General features: G+C 38.3%; 1 protein-coding gene across 1 annotated transcript in view; it reads right to left on the bottom strand.

The window, feature by feature from the left end:
• The window catches only part of nrxn1a (neurexin 1a), a 323,968-nt gene that overhangs the window by 181,779 nt on the left and 120,924 nt on the right, over positions 1–21,265 (bottom strand). Inside the window, exons 8-9 of the mRNA XM_055150076.1 lie at positions 20,774–20,935; positions 5,281–5,352 (exon numbers count right to left, since the gene is read on the bottom strand). Coding sequence (XP_055006051.1) covers positions 5,281–5,352; positions 20,774–20,935 — 234 coding nt within the window. The remainder of the gene's footprint in view (positions 1–5,280; positions 5,353–20,773; positions 20,936–21,265) is intronic.

Genomic DNA, 21,265 nt, shown 5'->3' on the forward strand with positions numbered 1-21,265 from the left:
ACTAAACCAGGTCTAAACTAGGACTATTCAGGGACTAAACCAGGACTATTCAGGGACTAAACCAGGACTATTCAAGAACTAAACCAGGCCTAACTAGGACTATTCAAAGACTAAAACCAGGACTATTCAAGGACTAAACCAGGACTATTCAAGGACTAAACCAGGACTATTCAAGGACTAAACCAGGTCTAAACTGGTACTATTCAAGGATTAAACTAGGACTATTCAAGAACTAAAGCAGGTCTAAACCAGGTCTAAACCAGGACTTTTCTACTTAATACTAAATACTACTATAACAGGTAAAATTCTACTACTTTAATAAAAACTGTACAATACAAGCATATTACCAACATGAATTGACGAAAATTGTGAATAAAAAATACCTATTTACAAAACGTAATATATTTTTTTATTTACAAATATATCCATTAAAAATAACACAGATGACGAAACCTTTTGTCATTTTTTGTTTCGTACAGAGGCCTATGACTGGAAGAAGAAAGACGCAGCTGCATTGTCTCAAGAAATATAATCCAATTTCACTGCGAGTCAATTGTTTTAAAATAATCCCACGGGGCCCATCTATGTACACGGTGTATCCAGATGGAGGACGCATTAATGTGTCAGTAAACGTACGATTATGGAATGTTTGAATTAAGTTATCCATTATATGCAGATTAAAGCAAAATTGACTCTTGTGAGGTTTAATTATGTTATAATATTGTTACCTCATTAAAAACACACCTGGAGTTGTGTTTTGCTTCACTCACACAAGTTTAATGTTACGTTTTTCTACATCTCCAAAGCTCAAAATGCTCTGTCGCACCTTGTGATGTCATCAAGTGTTAGTTTTCAACAGCTACATTTTACTTTTAGTTCAGCAGAGATTGGCCACAGACTTTTTTCACAAGTGCAGAAGGGTAAACGTTACTCCCAGTTAATGCTTTTCTAGGGCAAAATATCTGTGGAAATGTCTCGCGTATTTTCCACCAGTTTCATAAATCTGACAAATTAGTTTAATTTCGCATTTTGTCAATCTCGATACCGAATACAGTTACAATAATTCTTGGTTCTTTTTGACAGTTATCACAGACTAGACATTGTTCATTTAAATATACTTTATTTGTTAATTAATTTCAGTTTCCATTCCTCATATTTACCTGCAGCTCCACATGGTCCAGACAAAAGAAGGGGTGTGCCTCATGTCGGACAATATGGCTACGTTCAGACTGCAGGGCTTAACGCTCAATTCAGATTTTTTTGTGAAATCCGATGTTTTTGCGAGGTCGTTCACATTTCAAATTAAATGCGACTTGTATGAGAACTCCAGTGTGAACGGTCCAAAAGTGTCCCGCATGTGCACTGGAGACACGATGACGTCAACCGCAGCGAGCGTCTCTGTGTTTACGGAAGTTGTCCAAACATGGACGCGAGCATTGAGCACCTGGAGATTTTAAAGTTTCTCTCGTACCGGAGCCAGAACATGAACAACTTACTTGTTTTAAGGAGGAGATTGAGAAGGACAAGGTTTTTGGCCGTGGTGTTTTGTGGGGCAGCGGCAGCGACGTCCGTTGAAAGGAACGTGTGGATGTGGAGACGGAGCCAAGAGTGGTGAGTGGTGATGTGCTTCACTTCAGTGACATGGAGTTTATTAACAATTTTCACCTACTTCAGCACAGAATAGTGACGTTTGTGGCGTAGGTCGGATGAATGCGCTTTGGCCGTTCAGACTGAAGTCACATGTCAAAAGATCAGATATGTATCGGTTTCAGGAGCACATATCCAAGTGTCCTGGGTCACATTTGAAAAAATTCTGATCTGTGTCGTTGAGTCATTAAAAGATCAGATACAGGTCACATAGGGGCCAAAAAATCAGATTTGGGTCACTTCAGGCTGCAGTTTGAACACAGCCTTTTACAACCTTGGAGGAGGTCGAGGGCTGGACCATTATTTTTAGTGTATTTTGTTTTATAGTTATTTTCAGCACAGTTTAGTTTATGTTTAACATTTAGATTTTCAAACAGGACTTGGGCCCAGGGAAAATCCTCGCTTTGCTTTGCAGTTACCTGGAACTGACCTGGGGGGAGGCACTTCCTGCTGGGCGGAGTCTAAAAGCAAGGAGGAGTCATCAATTAGGGGAGAGACTTCTGTGCAAGTTGTTTTGTGGGTTTTTTGAGTGGAGTTACTTATTTTCTGTTTATTTGTACTTTCATTGGTGTTAACTCCAGAAGTCTGTTTTGAAATAAATTTTGTCTGGTTAAAGCAGGCATGTCCAAACTATGGCCCGGGGGCCAAATGCGGCCCTCAGACTAATTTTTCTTGGCCCTCAGACTTCCAGGTGAATTGGCCCAAATTACCTTGCATCAATGAAAAATAAACTTTTTATTGCAAGTTTTTTGAAAATCTACCTTGATAAAGCTAATAGTTAATATTTACTGTGTGGTTTTAAGGATCTTAGCATGAATAAAGACTGATGGTTCATTCTAACATGTTAAACATGCACAAATTTCAATTATTCCCTGTACTGAGCGTCAGTCTTCGGTCAGTCGACCCTCTGCTTCGTCTGTGTTTAGATATGTGGCCCTTGATGAAAAAAGTTTGGACACCCCTGGGTTAAAGTCATTTTGTTGTTGTTGCGTCTGCCTCCTACTTTGACCACGTCCGTACACTGCCCCATCACCAAATCTTCATCCAACAAGGTCGACAAAGGAAAATAAACATTCATCCATGAAGAATTTATCCACAGCTAAAAACATAAAGGCGAACAACGACGACGCATTAAACTACTTCTGAGCAAAACTAACATTATAGTAATTATTAAAACATACGTAACTTGTGAACTCCGACTGATTCTACAATAAAAATCAATTTCATGATGTAGATATTGGCATAGACAGAGAGATTTGTGCCATGACATCTGTGAACATCTGTAGCACCTGAACTGCACAAATCTCTCTGTCTATGCCAATATCTACATCATGAAATCGATTTTAAAGAGTTCACTAATGACTTATTAATGAATTACTTATTACTTCTGTTTTATTCATGACCATAATGTTAGTTTTGTTCAGGAGTAGTTCACTAATGCGTCATTGTTGTTCGCCTTTACGTTTTTGTCTTTCTTTCCTTGATAATTGGAGATAAATTCTTCATGGACAGAATTATTTAACCTTTGTCAATCTTGTTGGATGAAGATTTGGTGATGGGGATTTGGTGATTTATGAAGCTGGTGGAAAATACGTGAGCCATTTCCACAGATATTTTGCCATAGAAAAGCTTTAACCGTTGTGAAAAAGGTCTATTCCAGGGCTGAAGTCATTCTAATTCTCTTGTGTTTTGAGTTTAAAAACACAATAGAGCACTCCCTGTATCACCACGTGACATCACAAGGTGGAACAGTGTTTTCAGTTTGAGATTAAACTCAGAATGAAGTTAAATATGTAAAATTTGTGTGTTAAACAATTGTGAATGAAACAAAACACAACTCCAGGTCTGTTTGTGATGAAAAAACATTATAACAGATGAGAAAAAAAAGCATAAAACGAGTCCTTTAATAGTAATAAAGTTATTTTGTGTATTTAGATTTAAGTTGTTTAATACCAGTGTTGGGAAGGTGACTTTTAAAATGTATTCCCCTACAGATTACAGATTACATACCCCAAAATGTAGTTTGTAACATAATCCATTAAATTACTTAAGGCGAGTAACGTAATCTGAATACTTTGGATTACTTGATTTACTGTAGAGAAGCAAAGACGAGGATATCGTCACATAAGATGTTTTGTCTGATAAAAGAAAATGAAAAGCCAAGATTTTACTGACCGTATTAAAAATATTATTGATAGAAGACGAGGAGACAGTCCTGGTTTAGCCTGTTAAATCCTGTTAAATCCTCTTTTAGTCCTGTTTTCGACCTGGTTTAGATCTACTTTAGACCTGGTTTTAGACCTGGTTTAGATTTAGTTTAGATCTAGTTCAGACCTGGTTTTAGTCCTGGTTAGATCTAGTTTAGACCTGGTTTTAGTCCTGGTTTAGACCTGGTTTAGATCTAGTTTAGACCTGGTTTTAGTCCTGGTTTAGACCTGGTTTAGATTTAGTTTAGACCTGGTTTTAGTCCTGGTTTAGATCTAGTTTAGACCTGGTTTGGATCTAGTTTAGACCTGGTTTTAGTCCTGGTTTAGATCTAGTTTGGATCTAGTTCAGACCTGGTTTTAGTCCTGGTTTAGATCTAGTTTAGACCTGGTTTTAGTCCTGGTTTAGAACTGGTTTAGATCTAGTTTAGACCTGGTTTTAGTCCTGGTTTAGATCTAGTTTAGACCTGGTTTTAGTCCTGGTTTTAGTCCTGGTTTAGAACTAGTTTGGATCTAGTTCAGACCTGGTTTTAGACCTGGTTTAGATCTTGTTTAGACCTGGTTTTAGTCCTGGTTTAGACCTGGTTTAGATCTAGTTTAGACCTGGTTTTAGTCCTGGTTTAGATCTAGTTTAGACCTGGTTTGGATCTAGTTTAGATCTGGTTTTAGTCCTGGTTTAGACCTGGTTTAGATTTAGTTTAGACCTGGTTTTAGTCCTGGTTTAGATCTAGTTTAGACCTGGTTTGGATCTAGTTTAGATCTGGTTTTAGTCCTGGTTTAGATCTAGTTTGGATCTAGTTCAGACCTGGTTTTAGTCCTGGTTTAGATCTAGTTTAGACCTGGTTTTAGTCATGGTTTAGAACTGGTTTAGATCTAGTTTAGACCTGGTTTTAGTCCTGGTTTAGATCTAGTTTAGACCTGGTTTTAGTCCTGGTTTTAGTCCTGGTTTAGATCTAGTTTGGATCTAGTTCAGACCTGGTTTTAGACCTGGTTTAGATCTTGTTTAGACCTGGTTTTAGTCCTGGTTTAGACCTGGTTTAGATCTAGTTTAGACCTGGTTTTATTCCTGGTTTAGACCTAGTTTAGACCTGGTTTTAGTCCTGGTTTAGACCTGGTTTAGATCTAGTTTAGACCTGGTTTTAGTCCTGGTTTAGATCTAGTTTAAACCTGGTTTAGTTTCCGTCAATGAGTGGAATTACAGAAAAAAAAAAAAAAAAGGGGGGGATTTAGCCCAAAATGTGAAAACAGGAAAATCCCGCCGTGTAATCCATTTATTTCAACCAAGTAACTGTAATCCAATTACCACTCATTAAAACAGCAACTGTAACCGAATTCAGTTACTCATCATTTGTACTCTGATTACTTAACTCCAGTACATGTAATCTGTTACTCCCCAACACTGTTTACAGTAGAATAAACCAAAACATACCTTCATCTTTGGGTCTCCTTGCTTGGCCAGCCTGGACAGCTCTAACCGCACGTCATTGTTCTTGTACACAACCTAATTAAAGACAAAAGATGAAAAACAATGTTAACTTCAAACTCAAAAAACACTACTTTCTTTGCCGGTGTTTAATAATGTAAAAGTTGCATTTGGTGTAAAGATGCGTGGTACAGAAAAGAACAATATAGCAAATCCCCTGCAGGAAAGGACCCAATTATGTTTAGTTTTTAACATTTATTGTCTGTATGAAAAATAACCAGAGGAGCAGAATATGTTTGCAGGACTCTCATGTTTTCTCTACTTTCTTTCTTAGTTTCTTTGCCACATTGACTTAATAATAAAGAATTATGTGAACTGCTGAACTAATGCAAGAATCACATGTAACCCGTGCATCATTCGTTCATTTGTTTTTCAAAATTAAAAACGAAAATAAGAAAATGAAAAAACAACGGCCGTTTCCAGTTTGCCGTCACTTAAACTGCGATGCCGGACTTTTGTACCGCATAAGGACTGAACCGAGACTAAAACAGGACTAAACCATGTCTAAACTGGGGCTAAACCGGGTCTTAACCGGGTCTAAACCAGGACTAAACCATGACGGGCCCATATAGATCAGGACTGAGACTGGGACCAGACCAAGACTGACACTGGGACCGGACCAGGACAAGACCAGGACTAAGACCGGGACCAGACCAGGACCAGACCAGGACTGAGACCGGGACTGAGACTGGGACCAGACTATGACCAGACCAGGACTGAGACCGGGACTGAGATCAGGACTGAGACCGGTTTAGTCCTGGTTCAGTCCTGGTTCAGACCTGGTTTAGTCCTAGTTTAGTCCTGTTTTAGTCCTGGTTAAGTCGTAGGATCAGGCCTGGTTCAAGTCCTAGTTTAGACCTGGTTTAGTCCTGGTTCAGTCCTGGTTTAGACCTGGTTTAATCCTGGATCAGTCCTGGTTCAGTTCTGTTTTTGTCCTGGTTTAGTCTTGGATCAATCCGTCATTTAAACACAAAATCAAAAACTGAAAAAAAACAAATCATTATCTGTTTTTTCATTTTGGTTTTGGAGACAAATAATGAAGAAAATAGTTGTTTTTAAATGTTTTAAATTTTTGGTTTTATTTTGAAAAACGAATGAACGAATGACACACAGATTTATTAGCTTTTCTACAAATATTTGCCCAAACATTTATTTTGTAAATCCTACAACAAGGTAAACTTCATTGTGTAAAAGATGTTATTGCTTTGTCTGGCATTAAACCTTTCTATCTTCAACTGAGACCAAACCAGACTAAGTTACGGGTCAGATCTGTGGAGAGGCGACCCCGTTCACAGTCAGAATGCCTGTTTTTTTAACTATTTTTGAGCTATAAAACCACCTGTAATTTGATAAACATAAAGTAGAGCTGTTTAATGTCATACTGTGGAACATTCCAGGCCGAGCAATGACATATTGTAGAGACAAACATGTGACGGACCCTCCACCAGAAAAGTTACACAATGCACCTTTAAAACAGCGGCCCTAATAGTCTTTCTGCGCTTGTGCGTGTGACACAGTGAGGTCTCAGAGTGAGCAGTGATGGTGCGGGGGAGGAGAGGGTCTGTGCGGTGCATTCTGATGTGTGCAAACAGCCCTCTCTTTATTACACCAGAGTTTTTTTTTTTATATGCCCACAGCAGCAGCAAACTAAAAAGATGCCCTTATTTCTCAAACTAAGCATAAGTTACAACAAGCTAAAGGCTATTGGAGGATTGCATTGCTTTTTGAATTGCCAGCGAGTGGACAGTGTGTGGTAGTTTGACATTTCTGTGCTTAATAGTGATGCAAATATGAAAAATAACTGCGCATACTGAGAGCAAGCCCCGGGCAAGCGGAGAAATGCATTAAATTGTACTGTAAGTTTGTAAGAGAAACTATTTGGCAGTTAAAGAGCCCATATTAAGCTATTTTCTGAGCTATGGTATAATGTTATAGCCTGATTCATCATCTGTCTGACCTCGCAGCATTAGGATTCGTTTGCTCGACGATAAGCAGGTATTTTTTTATTTAACCAATCACTGCTATTTGGTCGTGATGTATGTAATGTGCCAAATCCCGTAGGAAGAACGGCAATAACGTGTCTTTCCCCTTGATAAATTTCGCCAAACATTCTCTTTGTTCCGCAGCTTTAAATCCTCGATCTCGGGAATCGTTGCCAACACAGAATGTCTGTCTTCGTCTACATCCATCTCGACGCTTTGTTTACTGTTGTGTTGTTCCACAAAAGGGACCCAGACGGACGCTTGAGTTTGACGTCATGGCTTCACAGCTCTTCACTGATTGGCTGGTGGGCGGTCTACAACTTCTTGCAAACTGTCTAGTGTTTTCTTATTCCTGATTTCTGCTTAGAACTGTTATTTCTTCCTGTAGTCTGCACTGAAACGGAGCAAAGGATCATGGTCTATGTAGTTCCCTGTGTTTTTTTTTTTTTTTTTTAAGCTATTGCTGCACCATAACTCTTAATTAGGCCTGTAACGATAATCAATAAATCGATTAATCGTATGATAACTTCTATTTGCATGCGTGTTTGTTTTCCTCGCTCTCTCTCGCTCTTTTCCGCTCTCAAAGAGACTGAATGTTAGAAGCTTCTATCGCTCTTTGATTCCTCTCGTTTAACAAGTGAAATGACGCGGAGTTCATCAGCGGAGTGACAAAACAAGTCATGATGCCGAATCAACACTGGTGAACGGGACACGTCTCAACAGCCACATGCGTCAAATGCAGCGAGCGCGCAAACGACGAGAAGAAACGTCTCAAACCCCAACAGCCGACATAAACCCAAAGCGACAGAACTAGCCTAGCCCCCGGGAGAACCCGAAATCCCGAAACCGAACCGACACGACACCAGACAGGACAGAGGCTCCCTCATAGAGATTAAACATCTTGTGTCTGTGGGAAATTATGTGTTGATCATGCTAAATTCACCTAACATTATGGACTTTAGAATGACAACAGGGTGGAAAAACACGTGTGATATCCATAGGTCTACATAACATGTTTTTCTTGCCATAAAGAATATGTTTTTCTGGACTTTGAGATGCCACGAAGCAGAAAAACTGACATATGTGGTCCCCGTGGCATGTTTCCACCCATGATAAGGTGTACTGGGTCAGCAGTATTGTTCATTTTCTTGCTGTATATGCTAAATCAACTAGTTAATGTTTTGTCAAGATGTAGTATAAAGCTACCCCTGATTTTGAGTTGGTCATTGAGACGTCGTTCCGGGGTGGCAGTTGTACTTGGTAATCAACTTGAATCTCACTCAATGGAAATGCTGAAATAAAGTGGCCTGTTTTCTCGGATTCTCCATCTCCTGTGCTTCTTTTAGGACACGCACTGAACCTTCCGAAAAACCCACATGTCCCAGGTTAATACGAACACTTTAAGACCAAAATGACAAAGCCACAGCAGCAGCCACAGAGAGACGAGACACAATATTCCAATGTAAGTCAGTGACTAAAATAATTTTAAGGACAATTTTGTTACAGAGACTTAAAATGTCAATATTATCATTTATCGCAATAAATTCTTGGTCAATTAATCATCTTGCAAAATTTGTTATCGTTACAGGCCTACTCTTTAAGTGAAAAGCCTTGTAATTCGATATATTGTGATGGTCCATGATATTATTGTGAGAACTCTGACGATACAGTTTCACAATATTCCGATTATTGTTACATCCCTATTAGTCAGTCTACGCCTCTGAAGCTCAAAGTGCTGATGTCATGAAGTGGTAGTTTTCAAGTTAATAGCTCCTTTTAGCTTTAGTTCAGAAGAGCTTGGCATTTCCAGGGCAGAAATTATAAAAATGATTCTAGTGAAGACATGACTTCACAAAGTGTTTTCAAGAGTGTTTTCAATTTGAGAGAAGAACTCAGCCTAAATATGCAAGTTTGTGTCTTTAACATATGTGAATGAAACAAAACACAACTCTGGGTCTGTTTTTAATGGGAAAATAACATTATAACAAATCAGGAAATAGCGTAATATGGGCCCTTTTATTAAGAATGTAACAATAACCAAAATATCGTGATATCGTATCGTCAAAAGTCTCACAATAATATCGTGGGCTGTCACAATATATCGAATCACAAGTTCCTTTGCTTAAATGCAGGTTTTGTAATCGCAACAGCTTATGAAAAACAGAAACTACATATCCCATGATTCATTTCAGCGCAAACAACATGAAGAAATATGTTTTTTACTTGAATTCTTGGGATTATGATGGAAATAATTCACAGCAAAATCTTGTCAAGGTATTTTAAAAGCAAAAAAGTTTCCTGTCTACAATTATATCAACCTCTTCAAAATATCGCAATAAATATCGTACCGTGAGATGCATATCGTTACATCCTTAGTTATTTCTATTTTCTTGCTGTCCTTGAACTGTGCGTTGCAACTCTGGAATTTCCCCACTTTGAGATAATAAAAACACCGCACAGAATAAATGCAAATTAAGCTCGTTGTGGAACATTTACAAGGCAAAGCAATCTTGTCTCGAGCATGTAGCAGACCCCCCTCCGCTAGAAAAGCTACATAGTGCAGCTTTAATAAATTTTAGTGGACCGGCCAACCAATTTAACCCACATCTTTTTGCTAATTGGCTAACGCGCTTAAACCCTCGCAAAGACTTACAAAGCGTTTACTGCTACTGTCTAAATCCTAATTACCAGCGCCGCACGTTTTGACCTGGGTTAAAAAGTAGCTCGTCTCCATGGCGATGAGGTTAATTGAAGTACACCGTTTTATGCTGTATACTGAATTATTAACACGGGTTCAGACGAGCGGCATTAAAGTCCTTACACTTTTATCCTCCCTTTGTTCGGTGCAGCTTTGATTTATTTGCCCTTTACATTAAACATTTGTGTGTGTGTGTGTGTGAGTGTAAGTCGTTCCCTTCCACCTTGTGATGTCACGCGGTGATACAGGAAGTGCTCCACTGTGTTTTTAAACTCCTTACACGTCACTAGAATCATTTGGATCCTTTCAGTCCCGGAAATGCCGATCTCTACTGAACTAAAGGTGAAACGTAGCTGTTAAGGATGTAACAATAACCGAAATATCGCGATATCGTATCGTCAAAGTTCTCACCATAATATCGTGGACCATCACAATATATCGAATTACAAGCCTCTTTGCTTAAATTAAGAGTTGTGGTGCAGCAATAGCTAAAAAAACACAAAGGGAACTACATAGACCATGATCCTTTGCTCCATTTCAGTGCAGACGACAAGAAGAAATCACAGTTCTAACTCTTTTAAGTCTTTGGATTAAGTCTTGTCAAGGCAATTTAAAAGAAAAAGTAACATATTAACAGTTTGTTAACTTCCACAAAATATCGTAATAAATATCGTAGCATGAGATGTATATCATGAAAATATCGTACCGAGAGATTTCGATATCGTTACATCCCTAATCGTGAGCTTTCCCATGATATCACAATAAATATCGTACCGTGAGACTTGGATATCATTACACCCCTAGTACCTGTGTAAACTTTTTGGATGGGGGTCCGGCACCTGCTTGTTTCTATGGATATATCATTTCTCTGCTTGGAATGTTCCACAGTGTGACATTAAACAGCTCTACTTTACATTTATTCAACTACAGGTGGTTTTATAGCTCAAAAATACCTCGAAAAACTTGGTCTGGTTTGGTCTCCATGAAGATAGAAGGGTTTAATGCCATACTGTGAAACATTTCAGACAAAGCCTTTCTGTTCCCCCTTGTGATGTCATGCAGTAATACAGGAAGTGCTCCACTGTGTTTTTAAACTCCTTACACTTCACACTTGTATCATTTGGATAATTTCAGCCCTGGAAATGCCGATCTCTACTTAACTAAAGGTGAAACGTAGCTGGTCTGGGGTCCATCGCCTGCTTGTTTCCATGGAGATGTCATTGCTCTGCCTGGAATGTTCCACAGTGTGACATTCAACAGCTCTACCTTTACATTTATTCAACTACAGATGGTTTTATTGCTCAAAAATATCTAGAAAAACACATATTCTAACTCTAAATGGGGTCGCTTCTCCACAGATCTGATCTGAAACCTTGGTCTGGTTTGGTCTCCCATGAAGATAGAAGGGTTTAAAGCCATACGGTGAAACATTCCAGACAAAGCCTTTCTGTTCCACCTTGTGATGTCATGCGGTAATACAGGAAGTGCTCCACTGTGTTTTTAAACTCCACACACCTTCACTAGAATCATTTGGATCATTTCAGCACCGGGATTGCCGATCTCCACTCTAGTAAAGGTACGGAAAGTTTCACAGTATGGCATTAAACCTTTATATCTTCAAGAACCAAGCCAAGTTACAGGTCAGATCTGTGGAGAGGCATCAGAGTCCCGCTCCCAGTCCAAAGAAACAGAAAGCAGAAACAGAAAGAGGTGACAAACAAACCCCCAACCAAAAAGTGTCATAGTGCATCTTTAACTCTTTCCCCCCTGGACGCCTACTAGGAACAACCCATACATATGTTACTAGGGCTGCCCATAGAGCATAATTGCATAAAAGAAAACAGACTTCCACCAGTGATTTCAGGGCAATTTTGGTTCATAATCGAGTATAAAGCCCGGATAGTTTGTTCGGATATCGCAGGACTCCATACAGACGCATCAGCGGCATTATCATCTTCATAAGTTTCACTCTGTGTAAGTCCGTCGCTGTCGCTGTTTTCCACTTTATAATCACCCTCATCATCACTTTGAAATCTATAAAAGTCACTTTCTCTAAACTTATCCAGAAAATACGTCCGCTCCTCATTATTTCTAAAACGATCTTTCCATTACACGTGTTTCGTGTTGTGTTTTTTCCGGAAGCTACCATCGTCACTACTTCGATTAACTTCGGAAAAAAATCGGCAAAAACATATCCTTGAATCCTAATGGTCAGCCTAGTGTGGGTTGTAGTGGCCCCTACCTATCGCAGTCTCTGTTTACATGTGAAAAACCGAGCCATTTCTAAAGGTCGTCAAATCACGTCTTTAGTGATACAGCGGAGGTGTCAAAAGTCGTCATTAAGGGTTCTGGGGGGTCGTCAAATGTCGTCTTCATGGGGGAAAGAGTTAACGAAAGGTAAAACATAGCATAATCATAAGGTGGAACGGAGCACTTTGAGCTCAGGAGATGTAGACATCATTCAGATGAGCCACATTAAAATCCATACACACATTTATCCTTGTTTTATTTGCCCTGTTACATTATACATTTGTGTGTGTGTAGGTTCAATCAAAATGGTTTCCGTGGCATCGTAGTGGGCGCGAGTGGGAGGCCATGAGCCAATCACTGCTCAAGCGTGTGATTCATTGCATAAGTCTTAATTTGTGTGCCCGCGTTTATCATATCATCGTATTAAGTATGTAAATGCGGCGAGCAGAGGAGGGTTGACTTTGAGGTTGGTTTAAACTGGATCAAATGAAATCACAGCAAAATGCATTCGGATATCGCTCTGTGTGGAACCTGTTTATTCAGAGGTTTTAGCTGAACGGTGTGTGCGAGTTTTTCCATTCAAAAGATACTAGTGTAATATTTAAACTGTTAATAGTTATAACAACGTCCTCATGTTTTATCATTCTGAACTCGCTGGACAGGACAATGTGAGGGAATGATTTTCTTTCTTTCTTTCTTTTCTTAAGGTCCACTGTGTAACTTTGCTTCGCTTTGTCTGGAATGTTTCACAATACAGCGGCAAAACTTATCAATCTCCATTGAGACAAACAAGCAACAGCATAGAACCAAGAATTATTATTATTACTTATTTATTTATTTTTGCAAGAAAATGGTTGTAATTGAATAAATGCAAAAATAAAAGGACATATTGAACTATATTTAACTTTTCTGTCAGATATAGTTCAATATAACAATAACTTTTCTTTTCTTCGGGGTAACTTTTCTGCCAAATACAATTTTAAAAGAATGCATTTACTGGCTCGCCTCTCCACAGATCTGACCTGTAACTTGGCCTGGTTCTGTCACTTGCATGTCTTTATGGAAATAGATATGTTTAATGACATACGGTGGTACATTCCAGACCAGGGTTTGGCAACTTGCGGCTCCAAAGCAACATGTGGCTCTTTTATCCTTCTGTTGTGGCTCCCAGTGACTTTGGAAAATGAATATTGAGTATTTAATTACAATGTGTTTTTATTTTAGTTTGTTTGTTTTTAAATGTAATTCTAAATTTGTAGATAATGGTAATCTTATAATCAAATAAAACGTTTTTAGTATTTTTGCCACTCTAAATATGTGTGAAAGCTGCCGATGTGCAACACCCGGCACAGATCTGGCAGTCTGGATTTACCGGCACCTCCACCAGCAGCATGATTTATTGAGCTGTTTGACCCCTGGTAGGTAAATGATGGATAAATCCAAGAAAAGAAAACTTTCTGAAGAAAACAGAACGTTTAATGCTACGTGGGCAGATTCATTTGCTTTCACGGCTGACTGGTACACACCATTTTATTTCCTACGAGGAAAACAGACAGTGAGTAATAATGTGTTTAATGCAGATTTGCACACATTTGTTTACGTTTTACAGAAAGTAAACTTAAAACCACATGGCTCATTTGCATAAACTATACATGCTGAAAAAAACAGCTCGTTCCTTGTGCTGCTGATTTGGTCAGCTTTTGTCGGACTAAAGGACATGACTCAGTGGAATATTAGTGTTCTTTCTGTGACAGAGGATGTTCTGCTGATGGTGAGTCTGTTCTGTGCTTCTATCATTGGAGATGGTTCATGTGAAACTTTTCAGAGATTATAAGTCTGCAGGTCATATGCACAGACCGTTTATATGAATGGACAAATATTCTCTGTGTTTCACTGGTTTTGTAAATCCAACACACTCTAGTTTTTTATACAGAGCATACAGGAAAGAAATGCAGTGTTCTCCTCATTTTAGAGTCAAAAGGGTTTTGTTGCTCTGAGCGTTTTTCTTTTCTGTGGGAGACGCTCCAAATGGCTCTTTGAGTATTTAAGGTTGCTGACCCCTGTTCCAGACAAAGCAATGGTATTTACACAGACAAGCAGATGTGAAACCCACCAGAAAAGTTACATCATACAGCTTTAAATACTAAAAAAATGCACTAAAATCATCTTAACAATTTAATAAAACCAGGGGAGATCTTGGCATTTATTATCACTTAGGCCAAGCAGCTAAAATATGAAGCCCTTTTATTTATTTGTACAAAATAAAGTGTTTTCCAGCGCGGCGTAGTTCAGTATTTACGGTTCACTGCTGCTGTCTGTAGTCATTTCCGTGTTTGTTTATCTCTCTATGTGAGTGCCAGTGTATTCTGAGTCTTATTGTCTAAACTGCTGCGCGTTCATATGTTCATTTAGCTTCTTTCCCCCTGCATTAGTTAGCCGTTATTTACACTCCTCCTGCCGCATGTGCATCGTTTGTTTATCGTTGTGCGGTTGCTGTAGCGATGTGGCCCATTTCAAGCACAGCGGCTCTCTGTGGCGTAGCTAATTAGCATGTTAGCGCTTAGTGCAGTCTCCGCTCCCTCAACAGCACTCATCACTGATTCTGTCTGATCCTGCTGTGAGTTTGCCAAATGGAACCATTTCTATTTTTCATATAATAAAAGGTCTTATATCACGCAAAAATGACTCTTGTGAGCTTTAAGTCGTGTTATAAAACTGTTACTTCATCAAAAACAGACCTGGAGTTGTGTTTTGTTTCTTTCACACATCTTCATTATTAGTCTGTCTATATCTTCAAAGCTCAGAATGCTCTGTTTCACCTTGTGGTGTCACGAAACTGTAGTTTTCTATTCAGAAGCAACTTTTTACCTTTAGTTCAGTAGAATAAATATGCAGGGTTTGTGTGTTAAACATGTGTGAATGAAACAAAACACAACTCCAGGTCTGTTTGTGATGAGGAAACAACATTACAACAGAGATCAGAAAATTGCATAATACGGGCCCCTTATTTTATTTTATTTTTTGTTTGTATAGTAATGGTGTAATGGTGCTGATTTTTTTTTTTACTGTCTTCTAGGGATGTAACAATAACCGAAATATCGTGATGTCGTATCGTCAGAGTTCTCACAATAATATCATAGACCATCACAATATATCGGATTACAAGTCTCCTTGCTTGAATTAAGAGTTATGGTGCAACAACAGCTAAAAAAAGACAGAAGGAACTACATAGATCAGGCATGTCCAAACTACGGCCCGTGGGCCAAATGCGGCCCTCGGACAAATTTTTCTTGGCCCTCAGACTTCCAGGTGACTTGTCCCAAATGACCTTATATCAATTAAAAATGTACTTTTTACTGCAAGTTCTTTGAAAATCTACTTTGATAAAGCTGATATTTAATATTTAGTGTGTGGTTTTGAGGATCTTAGCATGAATAAAGACTGATGGCTCATTCTAATGTGTTAAACCTGCACATATTTCAATTATTCACTGCAGTGAGCATCAGTCTACAGCCCTCGATCAGTGCTCTGTTTCATCTGTGTTTAGATATGTGACCCTTGATGAAAAAAGTTTGAACACAGTTCTAAACACTTTTAAGTCTTAGTTCTTTGTATATAGTAGCATATTCACAGTTTTGTTAAATCAAAACAAATATATTGTGAGATGTATATCATGAAAATATTGTACCGAGAGATTTGGATATTGTTATATCCCTAATCATAAGTCTCCCCACCATATCGTGAGCTTTCCCACAGTATCACAATAAATATCGTATCGTGAGGTTCATACCGTGACGATTTCTTATCATGAGACTTGGATATCGTTACACCCCTACTGTCTTCAAAATGTGAAATACAGAACTAGTTACTAGTTTGTAATAACTAATAACCTTCTGGTGGAGGATCCATCACCAGCTTGTTTTATGAATATGTCTGGAATGTTCCACAGTATGACATTAAACAATTTTATTAAATTATAGGTGGTTTTATAGCTCAAAAATACCTAAAAAAAAAAAAGTCATTCTGACTGTGAGTGGGGTCGCCTCTCCACAGATCTGACCTGTAACTTGGTCTGGTTTGGTCTCCATGAAGATAGAAAGGTTTAATGCCATACTGTGAAACATTCCAGACAAAGAAAAGCCTTTGACAGACTCTCGATCGGAAAAGTTACACAATGCATCCTTAAGTATAATAAGTATTTTGCTAGTGTTTTGTTTGTAGTAGTATTTTCTTTGCTGACCTCCATAGCCATAGTGTTGTTGTTGTTTTATTGTTTTGTTTTTTTCTGTTTTAATTGAGGTAGTGTGTGCTTTTGGAGATAATATGAGTGAAACAGGAGTGTGACTAAATGCTACGAGGAGAAAGCGATGCGTATCATTGCAGTGTAGCATTAAATAATCGATTTTTAATGTTTTAAAAATAGCAGGGCAATGGACTGTGACTTCGGACACATTTTGTATTCAGGAAGAGGGTTTTGGTTGGACAGTTTGAATTATAAGACTTGAAAGTGCCCTTGTGTCTATAAAGTTTGATAGTGATACTGCAGAAACTGGAGGATTGGGTTTAGTATTGATATAGCCTTTTATTTAATCTTGTTTTAGATTTGCCATATTACTTTACATTTTCTGATCTATGTTATAATGTTGTTTCCTCATCACAAACAAACCTGGAGTTGTGTTTTGTTGCATTAACACATTTTTAAGTAAAAACACAACAACAACATGTTTTTGATGAATTATAACGAGTTAAATCTCACATGAGTCAATTTTGTGTAATTAAGGACTTTTAATCTTGTTATAAACTTGATTTGGCATGGTTTAGTTTAAATATATGTCAGTTATGAAATGAATACATAAAGACAGACAAGGTATCGAAAAGTATTGATTCTTATGGTAAATACTGATCCATTCCCCCCCCCCAAAATTCTATGTTTTTTTATCAAATTGCAATTTTTTTTTTAAATGCATTTAATACTTTAGTTTATTTTTAGTTTATTTGCTCATCTGTGTGCCTGAACTTGCACTTCCGGGTGTTTTGTAAACCATCAAGTGTATTTTGAATCCTGACCTAGTTGCTGGAGAGAAATGAAATTGAGCGGAGACTGGCGCCACCTAGTGCCTCCACTCAATTTCATTTCTCTCCAGCAACTAGGTCAGGAATCGGAACACACTAGACGGTTTTGCAAGAACCCTGGAAGTTGTAGATCGCGCTCCGGCCAATCAGTGAAGAGCTGTGAAGCCATGATGTCCAACTCAAGCGTCTGTCTGGGTCCCTTTTGTGGTACAACACAACAGTAAACAAAGTGGTCGAGACGGATGTAGACAAAGACAGACATTCTGTGTTGGCAACGATTCCCCAGATCGAGGATTTAAAGCCAGAACAAAGAGAATGTTTGGTGAATTTTATCAAGGGGAAAGACGTTATTGTCCTTCTTCCTACGGGATTTGGGAAAAGCTTAATATACCAGTTAGCCCCATTAGCGACGCATTACATACGTCATGACCAAACAGCAGCGACTGTTTAAATAAAAAACATACCCGCCTACCATGGAGTGAACGAATCCTAATGCTGCGAGGTCAGACGGTTTCTACGAAGTGAAACCGACTGATGAATCAAGCTAATTTAGATCAACATGTAACCCTCTATTGTTTTGAAAATGCTAAATGTTTCACTTTCATTTTTGTCGAGCCTACTCTATATTTGCTCTTTGCTCTAAGTCACTCCCCCATCAGAGCGCCATCACAACACAGTCGCAGTGCTTTCGGTTAATGAAACTACCGCACATCGCATCAGGTTTGTTAAATTGCTGCGTACAGATTTATATCCCGCTTTTGTAAACTTATGGAGAATTTTCCAGCAGTGTAGGAGTGTGGATGATGCATATTTGTAGGAGCATTGCACAGAACCATAAGGAGGGGCTTAAAGAGATCACTAAATTACTCAAACATGCCTGGATGACATCTATAGCCTCACGTTTTCTGATGAAGGAACGTTAAAACAGAGTGGAAAGCTCAAACTGATTTTGCATAATTGATTTCTTTAAATAGTGTGCTTGATTTTTCTCTGTTCATTCCTCTGTTCTTGGGCTGCTCCCTCTTTGCCTCCCTGCTCCATTTCACGAAATTGATGTGCTAACTTCTCATTCATTCATTACGTTAAATTGTACCTTGTCAAACCAACTAATGTCAGTATTAATATTTTGAATAGAACCATATAATATTTTTACATTTTAACACATATAGATGCCCTTTTTGTACTTGGCCCCTGCTTAGTATAGCCTACATTTATTATTCTGACCTATATATGTGTAAGCTTAGACTATAGGAGGAACACTAATAAATCAACACCTCAACATGGCCTGCTTTTTGTCCACTACACTTAAATATCATTAGCCAGTGGTGGAACAAGTACTCAGTTTTGTTACTTAAATAAAAGTACAATAGTAAAAGTATCACATGAAAAAAATAAGTATTAAGTAAGAATTAAGTACAAGTATTCGAGTATCTGTTTAAAAATGTGCTTAAAGTGTAAAAAGTAAACACATTTTGAGCAGATTTTGACATCTTATCAAGTTTCAAGTTTCAGATTTGTGCTGAATTTTCAATCATTTATTTCCAGCTGTTTTTATTTGTTTATTTGTTGTTATATTTCTGTTTGCTCAAATGATGAATATGTAAAAAAATAAAGCCCACCTCCCATCTTTTCAGCAGGTCTGCCACAATAATAAAAAATACCTTTATTTTTCAGTCCTGTTCAGAAATGTAGTGGAGTATAAAGTACATATACCTGCTCTCAAATGTAGTGGAAGTAAAAGTAAAAAGAATCCAAGTGTATGTACTTAAGTAAAGTACAGATACTTAAAATGTATACTTAAAGGCGCATATTACACTATTTTCTGATCTATGTTATAATATTGTTTCCACATCACAAACAAACATGGAGTTGTATTTTATTTCATTCACACATGTTTAACACACAGACCCTACATAGTTCTTCTCTGAAACAGTAAACACTCTGTTCGACCTTGTGATGTCATTTAAAAATATAGGAAGTTCTCCACTGTGTTTTTAAACTCCATACCATGGATCTATAATAAGAAGTGGATAAGCCCCTCCCCCTCTGGTCTGGCTTCAGACCAACTAGTGGCTGCTCCAGGTACTGCAGAATTCTCCAATAGAGCGCAATGTTTTTTGGAAATTCTAATTTCCCGTGTTTGGCTGACAGGACATTGACAACTTTTACAAAGGTCAGATTTTGTAAAGATTCTTTTCTATTTTCACAACATAAACTTTTCAAATTTTTAAATCCTCAAAGCGCCTAGAAGTTACCTTTGTAAGACTTAGCCTAGCCCGGTTCTGAGCCCACTCTAGCAGCTCTCTCTCTGATTGGTCCAAACGCTCCAAGCCGTGCCCGTTACAGACGTCACACAGGTGGGAGGAGCTCGCCCGTGTTGAGGAAGTGAAACATTTTTTTGGGCCCATGCGCCATTGAGCACAGGCCACTGAAAACAATACGGTGCCATCTTGGGTTCACCTTCCAGATTTTATTATAGTTACATGATCCAAACACCTTCACTAGAATCATTTGGATTATTTCAGACCTGGAATTTCCAATCTCTACTAAACAAAAGTTAAAAGGAGCTGTTCACTTGAAAACTGCCACTTCATGACATCACAAACTGGAAAGAGCATTTTTGAGCTTTAGAGATGTAGACAAACTAAAAATAAAGGGTTTCTCAAATACAACTCCATGTTTTTGAAGAGGTAACAACATTAAAACATAAGTTAAAGCTCACAAGAGTAAATTTTGTGTAATATGGGACCTTTAAGTACATCACTTTACTACTTTGTACCTACTACTTACTACAGGGTTCCCACTCTTTTTCAACTGACTAAATTTCAAAACTTTTCCATGACTTTTTCATGACCTAAAGAGAATTTTCCATGACTTTACGGCACCTACATGTGTAGAACTGATCAGACTTTTAGGGCTAAATATGAAATGTTAACTCTTTCCACTCACCTTATGGTTTGGTATTATAGTTTTTTTTTTAACATATAACGTCTATTTTATGACGTATCTTTCTATTTTTACAGTACATTTACATTTATATAATTATGTCTTATTTGACACCATGCTTCTTGCTACTTGTTTAGAATTTATTATTACCATTTATATTTTTGCTCTTTGTTATTATATTTATTGTGATGTGTGAGCTACTGTGTCCAAATAATTTACCTTGTGGTTTGTCCAGTTTGTCTAAGTCTAAGTCTAAATACTGTAAATAATGTAAATAACGTAAATGAAAATAATCATAATAAGCTAATGAGAACGCTGTAGTTGCGTGAAACAGATACTAAAATACCATGACTTTTCCAAAACTTTCACTGAACGTACAAAATTCCATGACTTTTCTAGGCCCCGGAAAATGACACTTTTTAGTTTCCATGACTTTTCCTGGATTTCCATGCCCGTGGGAACCCTGCACTACTCCTGCCAGTGTCTTTACCTCTTTCAAGCAGCCCATGAAGTTATTGCTGACAGGAGATCCGGGCAGGTCGGCCGTGCTGGGACTCCCGCCCACGTAGAAGAAGTCGTCGGACCCCAGCATGGTGTAGTCCTCCTGGGTGTATCCGGTGGTGGTGAGGATGCCGTCCACAGAAATGGTCACCTACACAACAAAGCACAGGGAAAGGACACGCTATATACTCACACCAAAGGCAGCGCGCTAGGCTGACTAAAGCTACACGCTGACCAGCCAAATTAGCCCCAATGCTAATATGTGTGCGTCTGTGTGATTGAATTGGATTGGGAAAGTCAGTGGAGCTGCTGGGGACTTTTAATTGGTATGAATGGCTCAAGTGTGTGGTGCAAAGTGGTGTATTTGTAGTAATTACAGCCGTTCAGTCTTGGTAAATGTCAACGTTAGCTCAGAGGCTAAGTCCAGCCGCAAGTTTCAATGAGCAGTCTTCACCAATTAACAACTATTTCCATTATGGGA

Source organism: Boleophthalmus pectinirostris, unplaced genomic scaffold, assembly GCF_026225935.1.
Source record: "Boleophthalmus pectinirostris isolate CB_2022bp ecotype Guang Dong unplaced genomic scaffold, ASM2622593v1 HiC_scaffold_14, whole genome shotgun sequence".
Lineage (NCBI taxonomy): Eukaryota > Metazoa > Chordata > Actinopteri > Gobiiformes > Gobiidae > Boleophthalmus > Boleophthalmus pectinirostris.